A 19,815-nucleotide genomic window follows, 5' to 3' on the forward strand; every position below is an offset into this window, starting at 1 on the left:
GGTGGAATTTTGTATTTGCAGGTATATAAGCAGATGAGGACTAGGAAATGGTTCTGATTTCACCATAAATCCTAGATCCTTTTAAACTGTGTGGTCAGGAAGGGTAACACCCCAGGGAATTGCTCAATAGTTGATATTCTGTGTTGCTTCCTTCAGGGACCGCTGATCTGGTAGTCTTGCCCATTAAAGGGAAGCAGGGTTGTGAAGGTGCACTTAAGTGAAGGTTTAATGAGGGTGAAAAGGTAATTAGTGAGGCCTATTCAGCACTCAGAACAACATTAATGTGCAGTTATCCTTTCTGAAAGAGAGCAACTTGTCTGCCAGGCAGCATTCACGTGGGGCTGGTAGTACTGCCTTTTGGTCCAGGGCTGGGATGATGTTTACATTCATGCACTCTTTGTCGAAGTGTGCAGCAAATTTCATTTACCTCAGATGTTTTAATCATCCATGGCTAAACTTCTCCAAGACCAAACAATGATGTGTGGAAGATAAAATCTAGCAGCTTCCTTAATGTGCAGTGGGATTGTTAATTGAGATATTTAAATCAATGCCTTTGGGCTCCTTCAGGCCACGACGTTTAGTTCAGCCTGTGGACTCAGCTGCCACCCAAACATAGTCTGATTCATTAGCTGAAATGTTCTCTCTCTCCCCAAATCTCTGTTTTTTCACATTAGCTACCTCCCTGGACATCTCTAGGGATGAAGGCAATCTGTCTTTTGTGTAGGCCACTATCATGGAAGGTGACTCAGTGCTGACTGGTGACTGATCTAAATGCAGAAAGGAAAAAAAAACCTGTGCAATCTCATTGGCAGAAGAGGAAAGGCTTTAAGAGAGCAAGGACAGGGTGGCTTCTGCATTGCTCCTTGAGTGTCCTCTCAAAGTATGCGCTCCTGTAGCTGTGGTGCGTATGCGCTGTGCATCCACAAGCTCTTCCCATTCATCCTTCATGCAGAGTGCCACTGAGTCAGACATCGAGCTGAGGGTGATATGGTGGGTTTCCACACCCAGCCTGGCCTCCAGATTCTCCTCAGTGGTGTGTGTCACAGCATGAAAACTTTTAATTGAAAATAGCACATTACCTTATAAAGCTTTGTTCCATATCTCTCTCGTTATTTTGTAGTACAGCTAGATAATTCCAAACAGTATTTGAAAATGGGAATAGCTTGGCAAGGAAAGCTCCACTCCTCAGCTTTCTCATGAACACCTCTCTGACAAGATGACTTCAGCAGTATCACATATTATACAAATGCATGATGTTTGTAAGGCAGTAACCTGAAATTGCTTTCCCTTCAATGTGTATGCCCTTTTCCTCTAACCTTATTAGAGCAAATTAGCAATTCTCCCCCTGCCATTTTCTAAAATATCTGACTCTTCTGCTATTTTATAGTAAACCAAAATCAATTTTGGAAGAAAGGCTTTCTTTTAAGCTAACAAATACCTTTAGAGAGGGAGTAAGTCTTCAAACATTTGACATTTACACTCCATTTTTTAAAAGATGAAACCATTCGTCTTGCAAATAAAGAAGTAGCCAAGAGTTCAAAAGCCTTGGTTGGTTTTTTTTTCTTTGTTTTGAGAAAATATGTGGGTTTGGAGTCTCCCACAAAATCACGATAGAGCACTTTTGCAGAAGTCGGGTTCACAAAGCTAGCAGCCTTTACTTTGAGTCAGTCATTAACCTCTACTTTCATTCACCATCAAAACTGCCTTTCTAGGCAAATATGTGATGTGCATTTTTTTCAATGATTCCAATGCCAAGCCCCCTCTCCCTGGTTGATTTTAGCTGAATTGTGGTTGTTTCATATACGTGGCTTTGACTTTGGTTTAATGCAAAACAGAATTTGAAATGAAATGCAGAATCATAGAATCATAGAATCAACCAAGTTGGAAGAGACCTCCAAGATCATCCAGTCCAACCTATCCCCCAGCCCTAGCCAGTCAACTAGACCATGGCACTAAGTGCCTCATCCAGTCTGTTCTTGAACACCTCCAGGGACGGTGCCTCCACCACCTCCCTGGGCAGCCCATTCCAATGCCAATCACTCTCTGTGGCAACAACTTCCTCCTAACATCCAGCCTATACTTCCTCTGGCACAACTTGACACTGTGTCTCCTTGTTCTGTTGCTGCTTGCCCGGGAGAAGAGGCCACCCCCCACCTGGCTACAACCTCCCTTCAGGTAGTTATAGACAGCAATGAGGTCACCCCTGAGCCTCCTCTTCTCCAGGCTAAACACCCCCAGCTCCCTCAACCTCTCCTCATAGGGTTTGTGTTCCAGGCCTTTCACCAGCTTTGTCGCCCTTCTCTGGACACCTTCCAGCCAAATAACACAGTACTAAAGTTTAAACAATTTTTTTTGCATGAACATCTCAGTAGCTCAGCTTCCTGTACTGCTGTCTGATACACAGGAACAGCTCATTCTGACAGGGTTGAGTTTCTGTCTTAGTCATTGGGATCTCATGATGGGATTACCACGTTTATATAGGCATCACTTCATTATCCTACAAAGGACTACAGTGAACTTCATAAACAACTGATCAAAAAAAAGGAAGTTGTAAGAGGATACAAAATCTGATTTAGAAATCAGGAACAAGGTGAAGCTTGAAACCCATCAGTCCTCACTCAAGAAAAGATAACTTTAATCTTTCTTTTGTTTTATACAAGTCTTCTGAAATGCCTTTCTCTTAGCTTAGTGGTAATCGTGGCAGAATTCCCAGCATCCAGAAAAGGAAATACAGAAAACCTGTGACAGGACCATAGCCTGCTTGAAACAGTTGGATTGTATATTCACTGTGACAAATGAAACATCACACAAGAGGCTCAACATGATGCATTAATTAAAATAATAAAACTCTGTCCCTATAGTTCTGGTGGGCATTGAGGGTACTACTGAGCTGGCAAAAGTGTTGGTGTCTGGAAGCATTATTTGCTATTAACATTGAAGATGCAGCATGCACAAGCAATGCTGATCTCCAGTGCCTGCACAACAGTCTTGACACTGGAAATTCCGTAGGGATTTTTGCTGCATGAGTCAGATAGTTCCTGCTATTGCTAGAAAAATGGCTTGATGGAAGCAAAGCATGCATCTGTCACATCAACCTTCGCTGGAAACACAGTTTTCAGTATGGGGTTTTAGCAGTAGATATTAATTTGGGAGAGTGTTTTGTGATTTTGCCAGATGGACTCTGTCCTCTCAGGAAAATCCTAGTGGGTATTATCCAAGAGATGGGTCACTCATGTTATGAGCTGCACGTTCATCTGGAACCAGAAGCATTTGAGCCTTATTCTTAGAGTAAGAATGACCTACATCATCCACTCACTTCTCAGCCATCTGTTTTTATTGCTCCTTCCATTGTTCCAACTTATTTTGCCTAAACATCAATCAGACAACCAAGTTTATTGATGACTACAAGGTTTTTCAAGGATAAAACCTACAGTTGCAGATGGAGAAAGCAAATCGGAGTCACAGGTGATACACTTGCAGCTTATCAATCTTCCTTAATATCTAACAGAACCCTATAGCAACTACAAATGTGTGTAGCTATTGGTTTTAATGTAGTTAAACCATTACTGAATAAATATTTTTATTAGTATTCAACTATTCAGGGATTTCTGGGGAGGACAAAGCCCCACTAACTCAGGCTGCAGATGCATCACTCAAGTGATCTTCTTTCAGTACCACCTTTGTCCCTGTTTTCTGTCTTCCTTGAAAGGAAATAAAATGTTAAACTTTCTGCTTTTACCTGCATAAATTGGATGTGGCACTTGGTGCCATGGTCTAGCCTTGAGCTCTGTGGTAAAGGGTTGGACTTGATGATCTATGAGGTCTCTTCCAACCTTGGTGATACTGTGATACTGTGAAATTTTTTATTGGCAAACTTAACATATAATGACTAAAAGAAATAAAAGAAATAATTTCTCCACTCTTGTTCAATGCACTTTCCACTCTGGCAACTTTGTTCTCTGGTTCAGTGAGCACCCCTGTGTTCACTTCAAATTTCTTGAGCTTCTTAAATCTATCAGGTCATCAGCTGTACTTAACTGAAGAATGATTGGATCATCTGTAAGGACTTTATATTTATGCTGTCAGCATTTTTAAGAGGTGAATTGCGTGTGCAGTGCACATGCCAAGAACTTCCATGTGGCTTAGTTTGTTTACAGTCTAATGCTGGCTGATTTCACAGTCCCTGGTAAGTGTGATAGAGAAAACAGCTTTGTCCATGTATTTAAATGCTTTTGATTAGGATATGATTAAAGGTCATTGATTTGGATGCAGATCTTTGGTGTGATGGTTCCAAAAAGGTGTTCATGTCATGTCCTGCCTTGCCCTACGGCATCAGATTAGTGAATCATTGACCCAGTAACCTGTATTACTCTTTCTGAACTGAGAAGGTGATCAAGATCTACGTGAGGTAGTTTACTTAGCAAATCCATGGTCTAAGTGTCTCAGTGATGTTTACTGAAAACAAAGCACAGATAGTATTTATCACAGTTATTAAAAAAAAAAATAATCCTTTTTTTTCAGGCTTAGGTTTTTTTCCTTTGTTTTTGTGGTGGCAGTTTGTTACCAGTGTGAATCTTGCAGAATTAATTTGCAAAATATAATTCATTGCATAGAGAATGAAAATATTATTGGTATACTCAAACCACAGATGATTATTATTGATTAGTCGCCATCTCTGGGGCTGTTCAAGGCAAGGGTGGCACTTGGTGCCATGGTCTAGCCTTCAGCTCTGTGGTAAAGGGTTGGACTTGATGATCTGTGAGGTCTCTTCCAACCCTGATGATACTGTGATACTGTGATTCTCTTGTTGTTATTATTGTCATCATCATCATCATCATCATCATCATAATTGTTGAATGTGCCCTTTAGTCCTTACCTGACAAGCTTCTGTGCTTCAGAAAACACATTCACTTCACAATTAACCTCAGCAGGGAAAAGACCATGAGAGACAAAAATAGTCTTACAAGAATGATCTAATTACATAAATGGTGCAGCAGATTCACTGGCCCCCATGCATTTCTGTGGAGGAAATCACACTCTCTGGGCTGTCCTCTAGAGCAGCATCCAGAGTGCTCTGCAGAGCATTTGTGAGGGACACCAATTCCTTCTTTCCACCATAGCCATCCCGTCTCCACTTGGCTCAGCTGCATGGACAATGATGGTTGCATTTGTCCCCATGTAACAGTCTGAAGACACCATTTACATCTTTATCACATTTTAACTCACTTCTGATGGTAGCTGTTGTACTGATGGTGCTTCTTTTATGTTATCTATTTATCCACTGGTCTGATTCAGAACACTCACTAGAAATTCACACATCCAAACATCTTTTGTTAAACGGGCCACAGCTTTGGCTGAGGGGAACTGTTTCTGATCAGTTTTTCTTCATTTCCAGTTTTGTTTAGTCAGTTTTACAATTATTAGCAGGAGCTATCAGATGGCTGACAAATGCTGTAATAGCCATTTTATGAGCTAACGCTGGGCTTGACCTCAGGAGAGCGAGAGAGAGAGAGATATGAACAATTCCTTCACAATGGCTGTGAAAATTCACTTGGATGTTTCTAGAGAAATACCGAAGAGAAGAAATGCCCCTTTTGAATTCAGCATAGAAGAGTATTTGATCTTTCTCCTGCTGATGCCTTTCAGGAAGCACCAGGTTTGCTGTGTGGGCACAGCACATCCATATGGTTGTGCCCACAGTGGTACCAACAGAGAAAGTCTGACCAGCAAACTGGCCTAATGGCCACAGGACAAAAAGACTATCTTTTATTAGGCAGATGTGGAGCACTTCTGGCCTAGCATGAGGTTGTAAAGGATTTTAATTGCCAGGAAGCTAGTAAAATTGTTCTAGAACTCTGTCGCAACTGAGCTTCAATAGTGCATAAAGGCATTTCCAAAATAGGTAATTTAAAGCACTAATGTCCATAGGAAAGGAAGATGAAATGAAGCTTTATTGTTGCTCTAAGCAAGAGGATGCAGCACTAAGTGTATCTGAATCTCCAAGTTATTTTGTCCTAATTCCTTTATATTTGGGAAAATCTTGAGGATTGCATATAATTCACTGTCAAAGTTGGCAGCATTCACCTCTCTGAATTCCTTCTGCTTGTTTCATTTCCCAAACAACATCAACTCACACCCAGATTGCCATTTTGCTGTTGGCTGACATGAAGCCTGCTAGTTTTGCCTTCCTGGTGAAGTACTTTGTGTGGATACATAGGCTGTAAATTACACCTCATGTGAAAGCATAAGACAGGTAAGGCACATCATCTAGCATGCTCCACCTAGCATGTGGAAATGTTAGGCAGTGTTTATTGATTCTGCTGAGTTATACAAGAGAGACTGCCTAGATAATGCCTGGACTGAAACCAGGGTTTAAAGTTAATGCTGTGTTTGAAAGACATTTTAATGGCCTTGGGGCAAAATGATTTGTGTTGTTTTGGCTAGCCCAAGGTTACAGTGAAATACTGTCCTTATTGCTTGTGAACCAGGGATTCTCTGCCACTGTTAGGAATTAAAATGTGAGTGATAACAGATTTACTACACAGAGAAAAGCAGAAAAGATAAAGAGAACCTCAGCATTCAGAGCCAGGGCAGGTGGCTGAGCCACTGCCTCGCAGCTGAACGCAAACCATTACAGAATTGGTTGCTGCAAATAATAAATGCTAGATTACAGACTGACTTTCATCTTAATCCTGCTCGTATCATTGTACAAGGATAACACTTCCATATGATTAAAATTGTCCATTTTTGAATTAACTCAAACAACAAAGCATCTGTAGTTCCCGGGGGGAAACAGAGAATCCCCCAGCTCAGCAGCATGCTCCCGGGTGTTTCTCCAGTGATTGAGGGGCTGGGTTTCCATGAAAGCAAAAGCAGATAAAAATAGAAAACCCATACTAAAAGGTTTTGCTAAACTAATTATTATCTACTTGCATCTGAAATTAAAGGCAGGCAATCCATTTTAAATGGTTTCAGAAAAGAGAGATACCTCAGCTCAGGACATTGCTTGAGAAAAGCTATTTCTCAGATTTTCTTGGTGCTAGGGAGTTTTGCTAAAGCAAGGAGAAGACTTTCGGATCTTTCTATTCAAGATATCTTCTTTTACACAGCAGTTCTTGCATTCAGTAAGTGTTTTCTACTGACTCTCTACAATGTTGGTAAAGCAACATTTACCTTCCTGTGATATCTTAATACCTTTATTGGTACCATGTGGTGCTCATTTTCTTCGTCACTGACGTTCGCAGGTGACACAGGCTGCTGGACAGAGTTAAACAAAACCTCTCTTTCTGCTTATCTATGCATACTAGTGTGCTACTGAACTACTTTAAGGTGGTATAATTTAAATTTCCCAGCTTCACTGAAAGATTGTCCTCTCAGAGGATCTTCTGACATTAGACAATAACAGTAACTTTGAAGACTACAGTACAGATGTGCCCATGAGCACTTGGTCAGATATTGCAGAGCTGCTGTTAATAATACTGTTTCAGTAGCTGTGATTCCTAGGTGTCCGTTACATCCAGGTCTTAGTGAGTTTGCTCACTTTGCCCCCAGCAAGTTGCTGTGATATGGTGCACTGAAGAGCATGGTTAAATTTAGAAGCATCACATAACAGACATGTTACCCAAGTCCCTACCTGCTGGCTGGAGCTCAGGAAGAGACTATAAATAGCTGAGCATCTTTACATCAGAATAAATTGGAAACTAGCATAAGGGAAATACTGTTTTCCTCCTGGTTTATTTTTCTCTCCTTGATGTCCTTAGCACAAAAAGCAGTATGAATTGTGGTATGATCTTTTTCACTGGGAGAGAAAACATTTGTGTGAGTGCAGGAAGCACATCATATCTCTGACTATAAATAGACTAAGAGGAAGTTAAGCCAGATAAGCATTTCCTCCGACCTGACTTCTTGTCTAAAAGAAATTAACAGCCTTAGTTCATGAAAAGTATGTTCACTGTTGGTGGGAATCCTGGAAGGAGGTGGGTGGGCAGGGACCATGGGTGGCGCTCTTCACCCTGCCCCACTCCAACCACAACCATCCTCTGGGCAAGGACAGCTCTCTGAGCCTTGCCCACCACTGTTTGAGCTCCGGTTAATTTTGTCCCTTTGTTTCTGAAGCCTCTCCAATTAAGTTCTGTTGAATGTATTTGCTAATGATTCTTTTACAGTAAGTGTTGTGATGGAGGCTTTTAGCATGTTCTTCAACTTGTTATTTTTATTTAGATGTAACTACCCAACATTTCCAAAATGCAGCAGCAGCTCAGAGCTGACAGTGGAACAAAAGTTCGTGGTTCTCTGAAATCTGCTGAAAATACCTGAGACCTTGCATTGCAAATTTCATAGTGTTCACTAAAACTAGAGTAAATCTGACTTTCAGCAAAGTCACACTGAACCACTGAGGTTTTTGGGGTTTAGTATTAGATATTTATTTCAGGTTGTTCATCAGACACAGTATCACAGTATTATCAGGGTTGGAAGAGACCTCACAGATCATCAAGTCCAACCCTTTACCACAGAGCTCAAGGCTAGACCATGGCACCAAGTGCCACGTCCAATCTTGCCTTGAGCAGCCCCAGGGACGGCGACTCCACCACCTCCCCGGGCAGCCCATTCCAGTGTCCAATGACTCTCTCAGTGAAGAACTTTCTCCTCACCTCCAGCCTAAATTTCTCCTGGCACAGCCTGAGGCTGTGTCCTCTCGTTCTGGCACTGGCCACCTGAGAGAAGAGAGCAACCTCCTCCTGGCCACAACCTCCCCTCAGGTAGTTGTAGACAGCAATAAGGTCACCCCTGAGCCTCCTCTTCTCCAGGCTAACCAATCCCAGCTCCCTCAGCCTCCCTCTCCTCGTAGGGCTGTGCTCAAGGCCTCTCACCAGCCTCGTCGCCCTTCTCTGGACACGCTCAAGCATCTCAATGTCCCTCCTAAACTGGGGGGCCCAGAACTGGACACAGTACTCAAGGTGTGGTCTAACCAGTGCAGAGTCCAGGGGCAGAATGACCTCCCTGCTCCTGCACACATAATCAAAATGCTCTTCCCACAAGGGATCAAAAAATAACCAGCAATAAAAATCTGTAATAATTTCTATGAAAAGGTCAAAATAGAATACAGGTCTTGCAGCTTTTAATTTGAAGATTTTTTTTTTAACACTTAATTCATTCATTTTAACTCTGAGCTTTATCCTATAAACAAAGACAAACTTCTAAAAAGTGGTCTGAAGATCTAAAATATGTCATAATTAAAGATCACACTTGTAAATAAATTCAAAGGTGTGGCTTCAATTAAAATTTAAATGCTCTTGTCACCTTTCCTTGAGGAATTTTTCAGAGACAAAATGGGATGGTAGATGAAGTTTACATTTTTGTACCATTGCTTCTGGTATATCTGTGCAATGGCATTATGCATAATTAATAATTAATAATCTATATTAATTTTGATACCCAGGCAAAAATGATTTATTAACATTAAATCTTGCCAGGAAACTTCTTTTCAAGGTTTAAAACAGTTTGGATACTTATGCACACAGGGAACAGGTGAAACTAGAAGACTTTAAGTGGTAACTAGCAAACGCAAACATTATACTGGAAGAGAAGGTTCTTGCAGTCATTGTACTGCTTGGGGTTAATGATACCACTTATCTACTAGATGGACACAGGATGCTCCTTTCTGCTTATGGCAGAAGGCAATTAGTGCCTTACAAGAGACTTTAAGTAACTCAAGAAATAGTATCAGACAGCACCCAAAGCACATTGCTGTCGGTGGTCTCAAGGCCATTAGAGGCTTTGGAGTTTTCCCAGGCTCCTTTCTCAGGAAGCTGGGAGTCTATAGCATGGTCTCCAACCTGATTCCTTTTGAGTGCCGATTCAGCAGAAGCCTTGCAGAGGCGCAGGCAGGATGCAATGCGATGTGCGGTCATGGCACAGTGTCACACTGGCCGTGCAGGCCGATCGTGTGCGGGCATTTAGAGCCCGTTCCCAGTAAACTCAAGGCAGTGGAGTTTCCAGGCAGTTCAGGATGCAATGGGACAGCAGAGCACACCGTGCTACCTGCTTATCCGTTTTTATCAACACAGCCTGAGCCTAACGGACCTTTGGACATAGATCAGCCAATCAGAATGGCACCTTTTCAAGTCTGACCATATTTGGTGAAGCCAGGGTTTTTTTTGTTTTCCTTTCCTGAGGTTGCTTCCCCCAGCACAGAAGGAGAGGGAGCAGGGGAACAAGTCTGGACAAGCCAGAGTCCTTAGACTCAGTGGCTCCAGGTTCTTTGTCCTCTTTCCCATGGTTGCTTTTCCCCATAGCAGCAGGGCAGGGAGTGCAGAAAAACATGTCTGGGCAAGTCAGGATCTGTACAAGCTTATTTTGGCCTATTTAGGCCTACCACGACAATCCAGCACACAGCCTTCTGTCTTTTAGCATGGTTAAAATAAGTTGGTTCATGATCAGCAGTCAATATGAACACACACCTAGAAAAATATCCATGTTGTTGTCATTATCCCAAACTGTATAGTTCCTTAATTTGGAAAAAAACTATTAGCAAGCCAGCCAAATTTGGCCCCTGGTAATTTCTAATACCCACTTTGGCTTGATTCAAGCAGTATCAGCAAATCATAATCTGTAGCAAACACACTAATCAGTATTCATCACATTAATGAAATGAATAAAGCAATCATCTAGCATTAGGTGAACGAGCTTGTTTTCAGCTCCCTTTTGTTTATCAGGCCACAGTTCAAACTCTTCTACGATTTTTGTTTGTTTGATTTTTTTCCTTGGACAGTTCCACATTAGACTCATCCTCCTTAAAGCTATCAGTAGATATCTCATCTGCTTATCTGCGGAAGCACTTGCAGGAACTATCAAGAGGCTGTCAAGAGGCAGAGGACGTCACAGTCTATAAGGAGGAAAATATTGCTTCCCTTGCAGATGGCACCCAGTTTTATCTCAGCAAAACACCAGCTTCTAATCAATGTTGCTAAGAAATCTTAAAGACCAACAGTCATATGACTTAGGTTTCTGTAAATCTGACACAGCTGGAGGCAAAGCTGTAGTGAGAATTAATTTTGCTTGCCATTGTCAGGCTGAATACAAGTAGCTGAATACCTGGGTACACATACCTGATATGAAGGGCCTTTGTATCTCTCCTGGAAAACTCTGCTCTTGGTACTTCTGCCTGTGGGGTGCTTTTAAAAATTAGGTAGGTTAAGATATTCACAAGTACTTTAGTCAGTACTGAAGGAAACCAAAATCAGCTCAAGACTTACCAAAAAAAAGGGCAAAAAAGTAATGATCCTCTGAACTGGCTATGTTGTAGGGGGTCAGCACTAGTCAGATCATGGCTATGGGTTACTAGTCCTACAAAACAAGCAGCAAAGGAATTGAGAAGCATACTTCTAAGCCTCTTTTCTTTCCTATTTGATTGAAGTAGAATTAAGATAGCAGTGGTCAGGAGCTGTTGAGCATTCTCATGCTCTGCCAGTTAGCACCCTCCCCCATTAGCATCAGTGGCTTGAATTTTGGTCATCTGTTTGCTCACAAAATCAGAGTGTAGTTTTGATGTCCAAGGTAGAGGCAAACATCAAACTGCAGACTTCTACAAATACATTTCAATCATTTTTGTTTAAGATTACTGAAGTAATAGTAACATGGAGTAACAGTAATAGTATTGAGTAATAAGAATATAGACAGTAATATTGAATATTACATTAAAAGTCAGTGGCTTCTAGTGCCATCTTGGGAAACTCTGCCCTGGAACGCAGTTGTATGCTCAGCTTGCTCCCTTTTCTTGGGAGAAAAAGCTCAATGTAAGAGCAAGTAAATATAGGCTTGATAAAAGATGCAGGCACCAGATCCCTGTGCTGCTTATAAGTTTATAAAAGATGGTTCACATGCTAAAGAATAATGCCCAACCCTTGTTGATGATTTTTTTTTTCAAACGGATTAATTTCATTCTTTTGTTGTTATTGTCAGTTCAAGTACTACATAATTGGATACTTAAATGGCAAATTACCTTGCTGTCTTGTGGTGGAGTCAGGAACACAGAAACGTTTGCTGTCACAGTCAGTAACTGCTGCTTACACTGACCTTCATGACTTTCCCAAACTAATTTTAATCGTAATGCACCCTGTTCTGCTTATTTCAATAATAAGAAACCCCAACACTTGTCTCCCCTCTTTTAATTCTATCTCCATTGCTCCCCTTCCCAACAGCACAAGCGAGATGCCATGCTTAGCTTGCCAAGCACTTCTTCAGTGCCACCATTTCTTTTAAGCAGTAACTTTGATCTTGCATAGTTCGAGGGTGTTCAGATTTAACAGTGGTTTTGATGCTGATGGTACTGACAGGGAACACTTAGTTCCTGTCATCATCGTAATATGGACAGCAACTATGGCCTTCTCCCCTCTTTTAGCAGCATGTTTGGACTTGGCTTTAAGAGCTCCACACCAGAAATTGATGATGGTGACACTAACTGGAATGGCACACATTACAAAGTCTGTATTGCTGGTGATTTTTACTGTTTATGTTCCCTTCATTTCTGTCTGACAGAAAACTCAGTATGTTTCTATTTTGCCTCACAACCCTTGGCCAGCCAAAGTGATTAAACTGGCTGAAGTTCACTGCTTTTTGAACTGAATTCCCTGAAATAAAATGAACGAGTATAGTTAAGGATGGGAACTCCTAAATGGCACAGGAGAAGGAAGCAGCAGCAGATGTCACTCAGTAAAGCAGGACCATCTCAGCAGATGGGCAAACATGAAACATAAAGGCTTTTCCTGACATCAGTTTGGTTTAATATGATAGAAATAAAATGCCTTGTCAGTTAAATATAACCAGACAGTTGCTTTGTAGTCATTTTGGGTACATGGCTGGTAATTCTAAGTCCTGCTGCCTTTGCAATATTAATTATTCTGTGCCTCATTACAGCAAGAATGTGCGTGTCAGAGCAGCTGAATGCGCTGTGCGCAGCTGGAGCAGTTTGGAAGTGTCTGTTCCTCTAGTTACAATTTAATAGGAGTAAAAGGGAGAATAAAGCAACTTTGTGGGGCATTTCCAGGGTGCTGGCTGATGTATCAGGCAAAATTCTAGAGAGGTTTTCGTGCCATTTTTGGGGGTGGTTTTCTCCCTACAGAGGTATGCGATGTGCATCTGGGAGCAGAAAAGCAGTTCAGTACAGCTGGGAGCTGTGAGTGTGACCTGCCTCAGGCGAGCAGGGGCTGCAAGCAGTGTACTTAATGATATATGTTCCCATTACCATGCGTGAGCTGTGCTCCTGTACCAGTGCTTAACACCTTTGTAACCAGGCCATTTATTTCATTACAAAAATAAATACCCCAGGTTGGAAAAGGGCAGCATTTTATGGCCAGAAGTTCTCGCACCTGGGTGTCTGTATATACATTTAGATGTATAGAGAAGTAGACATATACACAACTTTCAGTGTGCCTGAACCTATCTTAAGCACATGTAAACATAGCCTGCTACTAGTAACACTATGTGCTATGTACGTAGTACATACTCCTGCTGTTAGCAAAACTGTAGTATTCAGTAATATCCTGATGTAGTCAGAGGTGCTGTTTAATTGAGAGCTGCTTCTCTTAATCTGGAAGGCAGCTGATGTCTGCTGCTTTGAATCTCACATTTCAACATGTTTTTGTGTAGAAATGTTAATCTTTGGAGCACAGGTTGGGATTTTTCTCTTTCACTGGATACTGAACTATCTGGTGTCTGAGGAAAAACAGCATTTTTAGTGTCTTTACCATTTAGGGTGTTCATCATGTTTTCTGTGTTGATGCTTTTAGTCTCACTTTTTGTTATTTTGATTGTCCCCTTTATTAATTGCCAAGTTCATCTTTTGTGACAACACTCAGGCAGCCTTTTGTAAATCAAAAGTAAATATATTACTCTACCTTGCAGGAGTGCCATAAGGCTTAATTAGCTCATTTTTATAAAGTGTTCTGAGATTCCCAGGTCACTATAAAATGTTTTTTATTAATTATAGGCTCTAGTGAGTATATTGGATAATTTCTTAATTTAATTCTCTTCAGGCATCTTTAAAATAACTAGTTTTGTAACATCTTTGTTCTTCTAAATTCATGAAGCATCTGTCCTTTCACCTTAAGTAACCTTGCATTTATTTTCCTATCACTATCTTTTTAGTTCTGAAAAAAATCTGTTTTCTATATATCAATATGAAAGAACAATCTTCCACTGCTTTTCCCTATGAATTCTGCTATGTGGACCATTCTCTATTAAGGTTTTGGTTAAACATTATGTGGGTTTTTTTGCTGCAGTCAGGGGTGTTAAGTAATTTACTTGGCTTCCCCTGGGAAATTTGAAGGGATTACATGGCACCGCTGTGATTTATCATTCCTACTTCATTTCTGACTCATAAAGCATGCATTAGTTTGTGTTTACCTTCAGCAACAGATTACAGGAAATTTCATCATCAATCAAAGTGCTTTAAAGCTGAGAGAAGTGATGATGTGACAAAGGCACAGTCAGCAGTGTAATCATTGGAGGATCATTTATTGCTTCACCATGTCGTAATACTTTGCCTTTTATTGCTTTCCCCAGGATCAGGCTCATGTCGCTTCAGTTACTCAGACCCCAGCATCACCGTGTCCTACAGTAAGAACAGTTCTGCAGATTGGACTCAGCTGGAGAAAATTAGGTTGGTCTCAGCTTTTTAATCATCTTCATACTTTGCAGCTGAGCAGCTGGTTTTTAAACCTGGCTCTCTTAAAACTTGCTTGAATTGTTAGCTTTCTGGTTCTCACCTGTTCATACACGTTAGAAGATGAGGGGTGAAATTAAGATCACTAAAGCTAGCTGCAAAACTTCCCTTGGGTTTGGAAAATCACAATTTCATCCATCGGTGATGTGGGAGGTAAGGAAGAGAATGACTTCAGAGTTCAGATGTAACTCCAGTAACTGGTAGGTTCAGGTGCCTGAAAAACCAAAGCAATGCTGACTTCTGCACTTCTGGCACCACTTTTTCTGTCAGCAAGAGCTATCATTTATAGTGTTAAGACTTTCTACTTTGGTGGGACAAAATGTTCCACAAAATAATTTATAGTTTGATATGAACACTTGGCTCCTAACATACTGATAATAACAAGATTTTGGTGAATTATGCCTTGTTTTTAAACAAACTGGTTTACATGAAAGCAGAAAGGACTACAAATGGGAATTTAAAATTGTTTACTGCAATGTGCAGATCTTTAAAGAGAGAATCGGTGTCAGAGATGGATTTTTTCTATGAGAATAGAATCAACTTTTTAATTAAATAATATTAGGAAAGGTATTTTGTGCATCGGCATCTGTACACAGTTCTGTAAGTACAGCTGGGGAAGTAAAAATGTCATTTATAGGCAGTGTCCTTAAAGAGTCTCAGTCTGCCTTCCTGTGTTACTCTTGTGTTTGTGCCTCTCAGGCCATTTGCTTGAGCCTGTTTCCAGTCCATTGAGACAATCTGCAGAGCAAAAGACTGCTTAATTCCAGATGAGTAAGCAAAATTCCAGCTGCAAGGCTGTAAATTTCAGTATCTCATTCCTTGTGGGAAGAATGAGGTTATGATTTCATTGACAGAGTCACAAAGTATGCCCAATTTTAGTGAAACAACTGGTGCAAATTCTCATCTCAGAAAAATACAAACCATGAGCAGCTTCACTTGCAGCCACTGGAGTTGCCTTGGAGTAACCACTCAGTACCTCTCATTTTTCTCACACTGGTTCAGAATTGCATCCCTAGGCCGATTCACCACTGCAGCTACCCTTATAGCACTGCAAGTCAGGAAACTGAGAGCTGTGGTGGTGCACACGCAAGCCCTTCAGACCCAGTCGTTTTGAGTTAATGTGTGTGCAATTCAATCTGTGTTGCTTTAGCTTTGAATGCTGGAGCCGGCAGTACAAAGTAGGTCACTAGAGCAATGTTGTGCCAAGTGGAGAGGATGAGTTATGGAAGTATGCTGTGGTCTATATGAGTTAGTGTTTATTTAAATGTGCTTCAGTGGCTTGCACATTGCTACATGCAGCTCCAGGGAACTGTGGGAGAGCGGTGGGACAGCAGCACAGCAGTGAAGGCAAGGTGTTTTGTTGGTGGGATTTCAGCTCTGAACTCCTGGGTAGAAGGGGAAAGATCTGAGGAAGGCAGATGCTGTGTGTGGGCTGAGGGAGAAGCAAGGTCAATGTATCACGGCAGTGACAGACATAATGTTTAGGTGGTTTGTGGGTGCAGGCAATGGGTGTGAATATGGGACAGAGTTGCCTTTCAACGTTTCACTGCAGTCTAATGTTTTGCTTAACAAAAAGGAGCTCTGTGTTTGGTTGGTGTCTTTTTTCCATAAAAGCTCTGAGCTGTCTCTGGCAAGCTATTCACCTACCAAGGCAGAGGCAAGGTTGAGTAGCTGACATCTTGCAAACCACAGCTCTGTAACTCCTTGCAGTCTGAGGTTTTGAATATAGCTAATTCCTGTGAGGGAGGATTGATAAATTTAGTATTTCTCACCACTTTTTCCTTGCACACAGAGCTTAGTCCTTTCATTGCCACTAGCAATGCAAAGATGTTCACCCAGAGCTTGGAGTGAACCTCAATCTTTTCATGCCTCTGAGGACTGCTCTGGGAAGGAGAGCTCAGCCATGGCAAGATACTCCAGGTCGTCTTCTCCTCCCCACATTTTCAACAGTAAAAGAGGGGGAAATGGTTTGTCTCTATATTGTTCTTGAAGCAGAACACAGACAGCAAGGCAACCTGGGCAGAGAAAATTCACAGCTTTTCCCTCCAACCATTCTGCTCCATCCAGACATATGAGAGGCAGACACCAAAAGTCAGGAGTTTCCTGTTCTGAAAGCTCATGCGAAAGTCGCATTTTGGAAGACATGTTTTTGTGAAGTGATTCTTTAGCGTTTCCTTTTGGCTGTACCTGTAAAACACTTAGGAGCTGTGACCAGAATCAAGTGTGACTTGCCCTGCTCTTGTGTCCTGCTTTCCAAACACCAGCATTGATCTGTTTTTTCTTGCACTTCTGTTGAATCATGGCTGTCTGCTCAGGCTGTATGCCTGGCATAGCAGGACTCTGCCTCAGGGTAGGTATTTTCTCATCTCCCTAGAAGATTTATCAGTATACAAAGGATGTCAGCACAACTGTCACACCTAGTGAATGGGTTAAGTAGAGGAAAATTGTTCCTGGCTATGGCTTAAAAAGCTGTTCTAATTTCTTACAATTGTTTTTCAGTGCCCCCTCCAATGTCAGCACAATCATCCACATCTTGTACCTTCCTGAAGATGCTAAAGGAGAGAACATCCATTTTCAGTGGAAACAAGATTATGTTCATGCTGGTGATGTGTATGAGGCCTGTTGGGCATTGGACAACATCCTGATCATAAATGCTGCTCACAGAAAAGTCGTGTTAGAAGATAATCTTGATCCTGTGGATACTGGAAACTGGCTTTTCTTTCCTGGGGCCACAGTCAAGGTTAGTCTGTTTTGCTATGGCTTGATGTTACTGTTGCTCTCATATGTAGAAGATGACAGCAGTATCTAACCAAACTCTAAACATATAAAGGTGTTTAGGTCACTTTCTAGAACTGGGCTCATTTTCACTTTGTTTTTCCCCTTTTCTCTGTCCCATTGAGGCATCCTAGAACAATGCAACTTCTCTCCATGACCAAAACTTAGTGACAGTTTATACTGCCATGTCAAAGATCATGTAACAGAAAACAGGAAACAGCTTCCTTTTAGCAAAACAGTGCATTACTTCTGCAGCAAAAAGTCTCTTCGTTGGATATTTCAAAATCTACCTTTTAGTTTATTTTGGTGTTGTTTGTCTACCATTACTTGCTCACAAGCCATCACAAAAAATATGTTTTCCCACTTTTTCTGACTGTATATGTCACACCTCCATTGCAGCATGTATTCAGGAAGTGGCTGCTCCTTAAAGATCTCTTTCTCAGAAAGATCCTGTTCTGATATATGAGATCCAGCAAGGTTACAAAACCCTGGAAAAAATGTAAGGAGTCCTAAAAGCTCTCTGTGCATGAAGTTCCTTCAACTGCAAAGTTGTTCAATATATGGAAATAAGTATTCTTGCTTTTGGTGTTTCCAAACAGAAGTTGAACAGTAGATGACTTTCTGTTTACATCCTATTTATTCCATCTTAAAGTGTAGTTTTAGTCTTGGAGTTCATTTATGGTGCTCATAATAGGTTTGGCAATTGCATAGGAAACAGGTATAAAATACTGAGGGTAGTGAGAGGTTGGTTATGGCCTCATCCTTTTCCCACAGAACATGATAGGAATGACCTCAGATGAATCATTTTATAAATAAATATTCTTTCTAATCTACTTAGTATCTGCATATTCCATTATTTTTACTTCAGTAAGACCATTGAAAGTACAATAATGAAGCTTTTATCTGAGACTTTAGAATCAAATAATGTCCTCTATATTTAATTAAGTAATTTTCTGTGATCAATTGATATACATTTTATTGCCAGTCTTATCTCTGGACTTTAAAACTCAGACCACACATGTGAAAACATCAAAGCAAAGCAGTCACAGCTGGCCAAGCCCAAACACTGCACAAACAGCACCTAAACGTTAGCAAGAAAATGTCTTTTTTTTTCTTTAAGGTTGACTTTGTTGCTGTTGTGAGTTTTGAGTTTTGTTGAATTACATTCAGCCAGTTTGTGTCTGTAAGCATGGCCCACATAGTGTTTCTAGTCGGAAATCCCATCCAAGCTCAACCCCTAGATGAGAAACAAATGGGGTGTCACCAATCTGCCAATCCTCCAAGGCAATTTTCTGGTTTAGGGAGGAGAGAAATGTGTCTATCTCTGCTCCCAGCTGACATTGGGTATCTGTAGCCCCTCAGACCAGCTTAAAGCAATGTGTAAGGCTGTGGTGTAGCCCTGTGAGATAAGGAGTATGTATGACCCAGGACTCTTACTCCTCATGGGACCTTGCAATTATTTCAAACACTCTTAGTGTATCCAGAACATTCCCATACTCAAACTTATTTTTTTTAGGATTTTGCTTCAGTTTTCCTCCAATTTTTCAGCAATAATCTTGCCAAATGCAATTGAACAGATTTTGCAATATGAATTTCATGTTAGTTCAAAAGTAAAATTATAAACTGGGTCAAGATTTACATCAAACTTAGTACAGACCTTGTTGTAGCATTATGACACCAAGAGCCATTTCTCTGACAAGTTTCAATTCATATCCTCCTGTCATTTGTCAGTTAACATTTTGGATACACTGGCCTTGAAAAACCTTCCTGAAGTTTGTGTTAACTTCTTCCCTCTCTTCCTTCAGCACTTTCTCATGCATTTCCTTGACAGTATCACTGAACAGTCACATTTCTGGATGTTGTTTGTTGCTTAACTCGTTTTTAATTAGTATATGCCAAACTGTTCTTCTCCTTAATTGTGCCATAAATATGAGTAATGTCTTTGAACTGAAGGAATGAAGTAATAAGGACATGGAAAAGAAAGAAGAAAAATTCTCTATCTAAATTTCTTCAGTTTACTGAGGTTATTTTCTGTATTCATCCGTTCTTGCTCACCACTTTTCACCACCCAGGATGACTGATATTGCACGTTTCCCAGGTGCAAGGGCAGTGCCAGGCCGAGGTTATTCTTCCCCTGTACTCAGCACTGGTCAGGCCACACCTTGAGTACTGTGTCCAGTTCTGGGCCCCTCAATTCAAGAGAGATGTTGAGGTGCTGGAAGGTGTCCAGAGAAGGGCAACAAAGCTGGTGAGGGGCCTGGAGCACAAATCCTATGAGGAGAGGTTGAGGGAGCTGGGCCTGTTTAGCCTGGAGAAGA

The 19,815-nt window shown here is 41.1% G+C and overlaps 1 protein-coding gene across 2 annotated transcripts in view; it reads left to right on the top strand.

Annotated features, from left to right (window-relative positions):
• The window catches only part of RELN (reelin), a 314,867-nt gene that overhangs the window by 158,662 nt on the left and 136,390 nt on the right, over nucleotides 1–19,815 (top strand). For both annotated transcript variants that reach the window (XM_064142519.1, XM_064142520.1), the window contains exons 9-10: nucleotides 14,563–14,659; nucleotides 17,222–17,462. In XM_064142519.1, coding sequence (XP_063998589.1) covers nucleotides 14,563–14,659; nucleotides 17,222–17,462 — 338 coding nt within the window. The remainder of the gene's footprint in view (nucleotides 1–14,562; nucleotides 14,660–17,221; nucleotides 17,463–19,815) is intronic.

The sequence above is a fragment of the Pogoniulus pusillus genome, chromosome 4, assembly GCF_015220805.1.
Source record: "Pogoniulus pusillus isolate bPogPus1 chromosome 4, bPogPus1.pri, whole genome shotgun sequence".
NCBI classification, from domain to species: Eukaryota; Metazoa; Chordata; class Aves; order Piciformes; family Lybiidae; genus Pogoniulus; species Pogoniulus pusillus.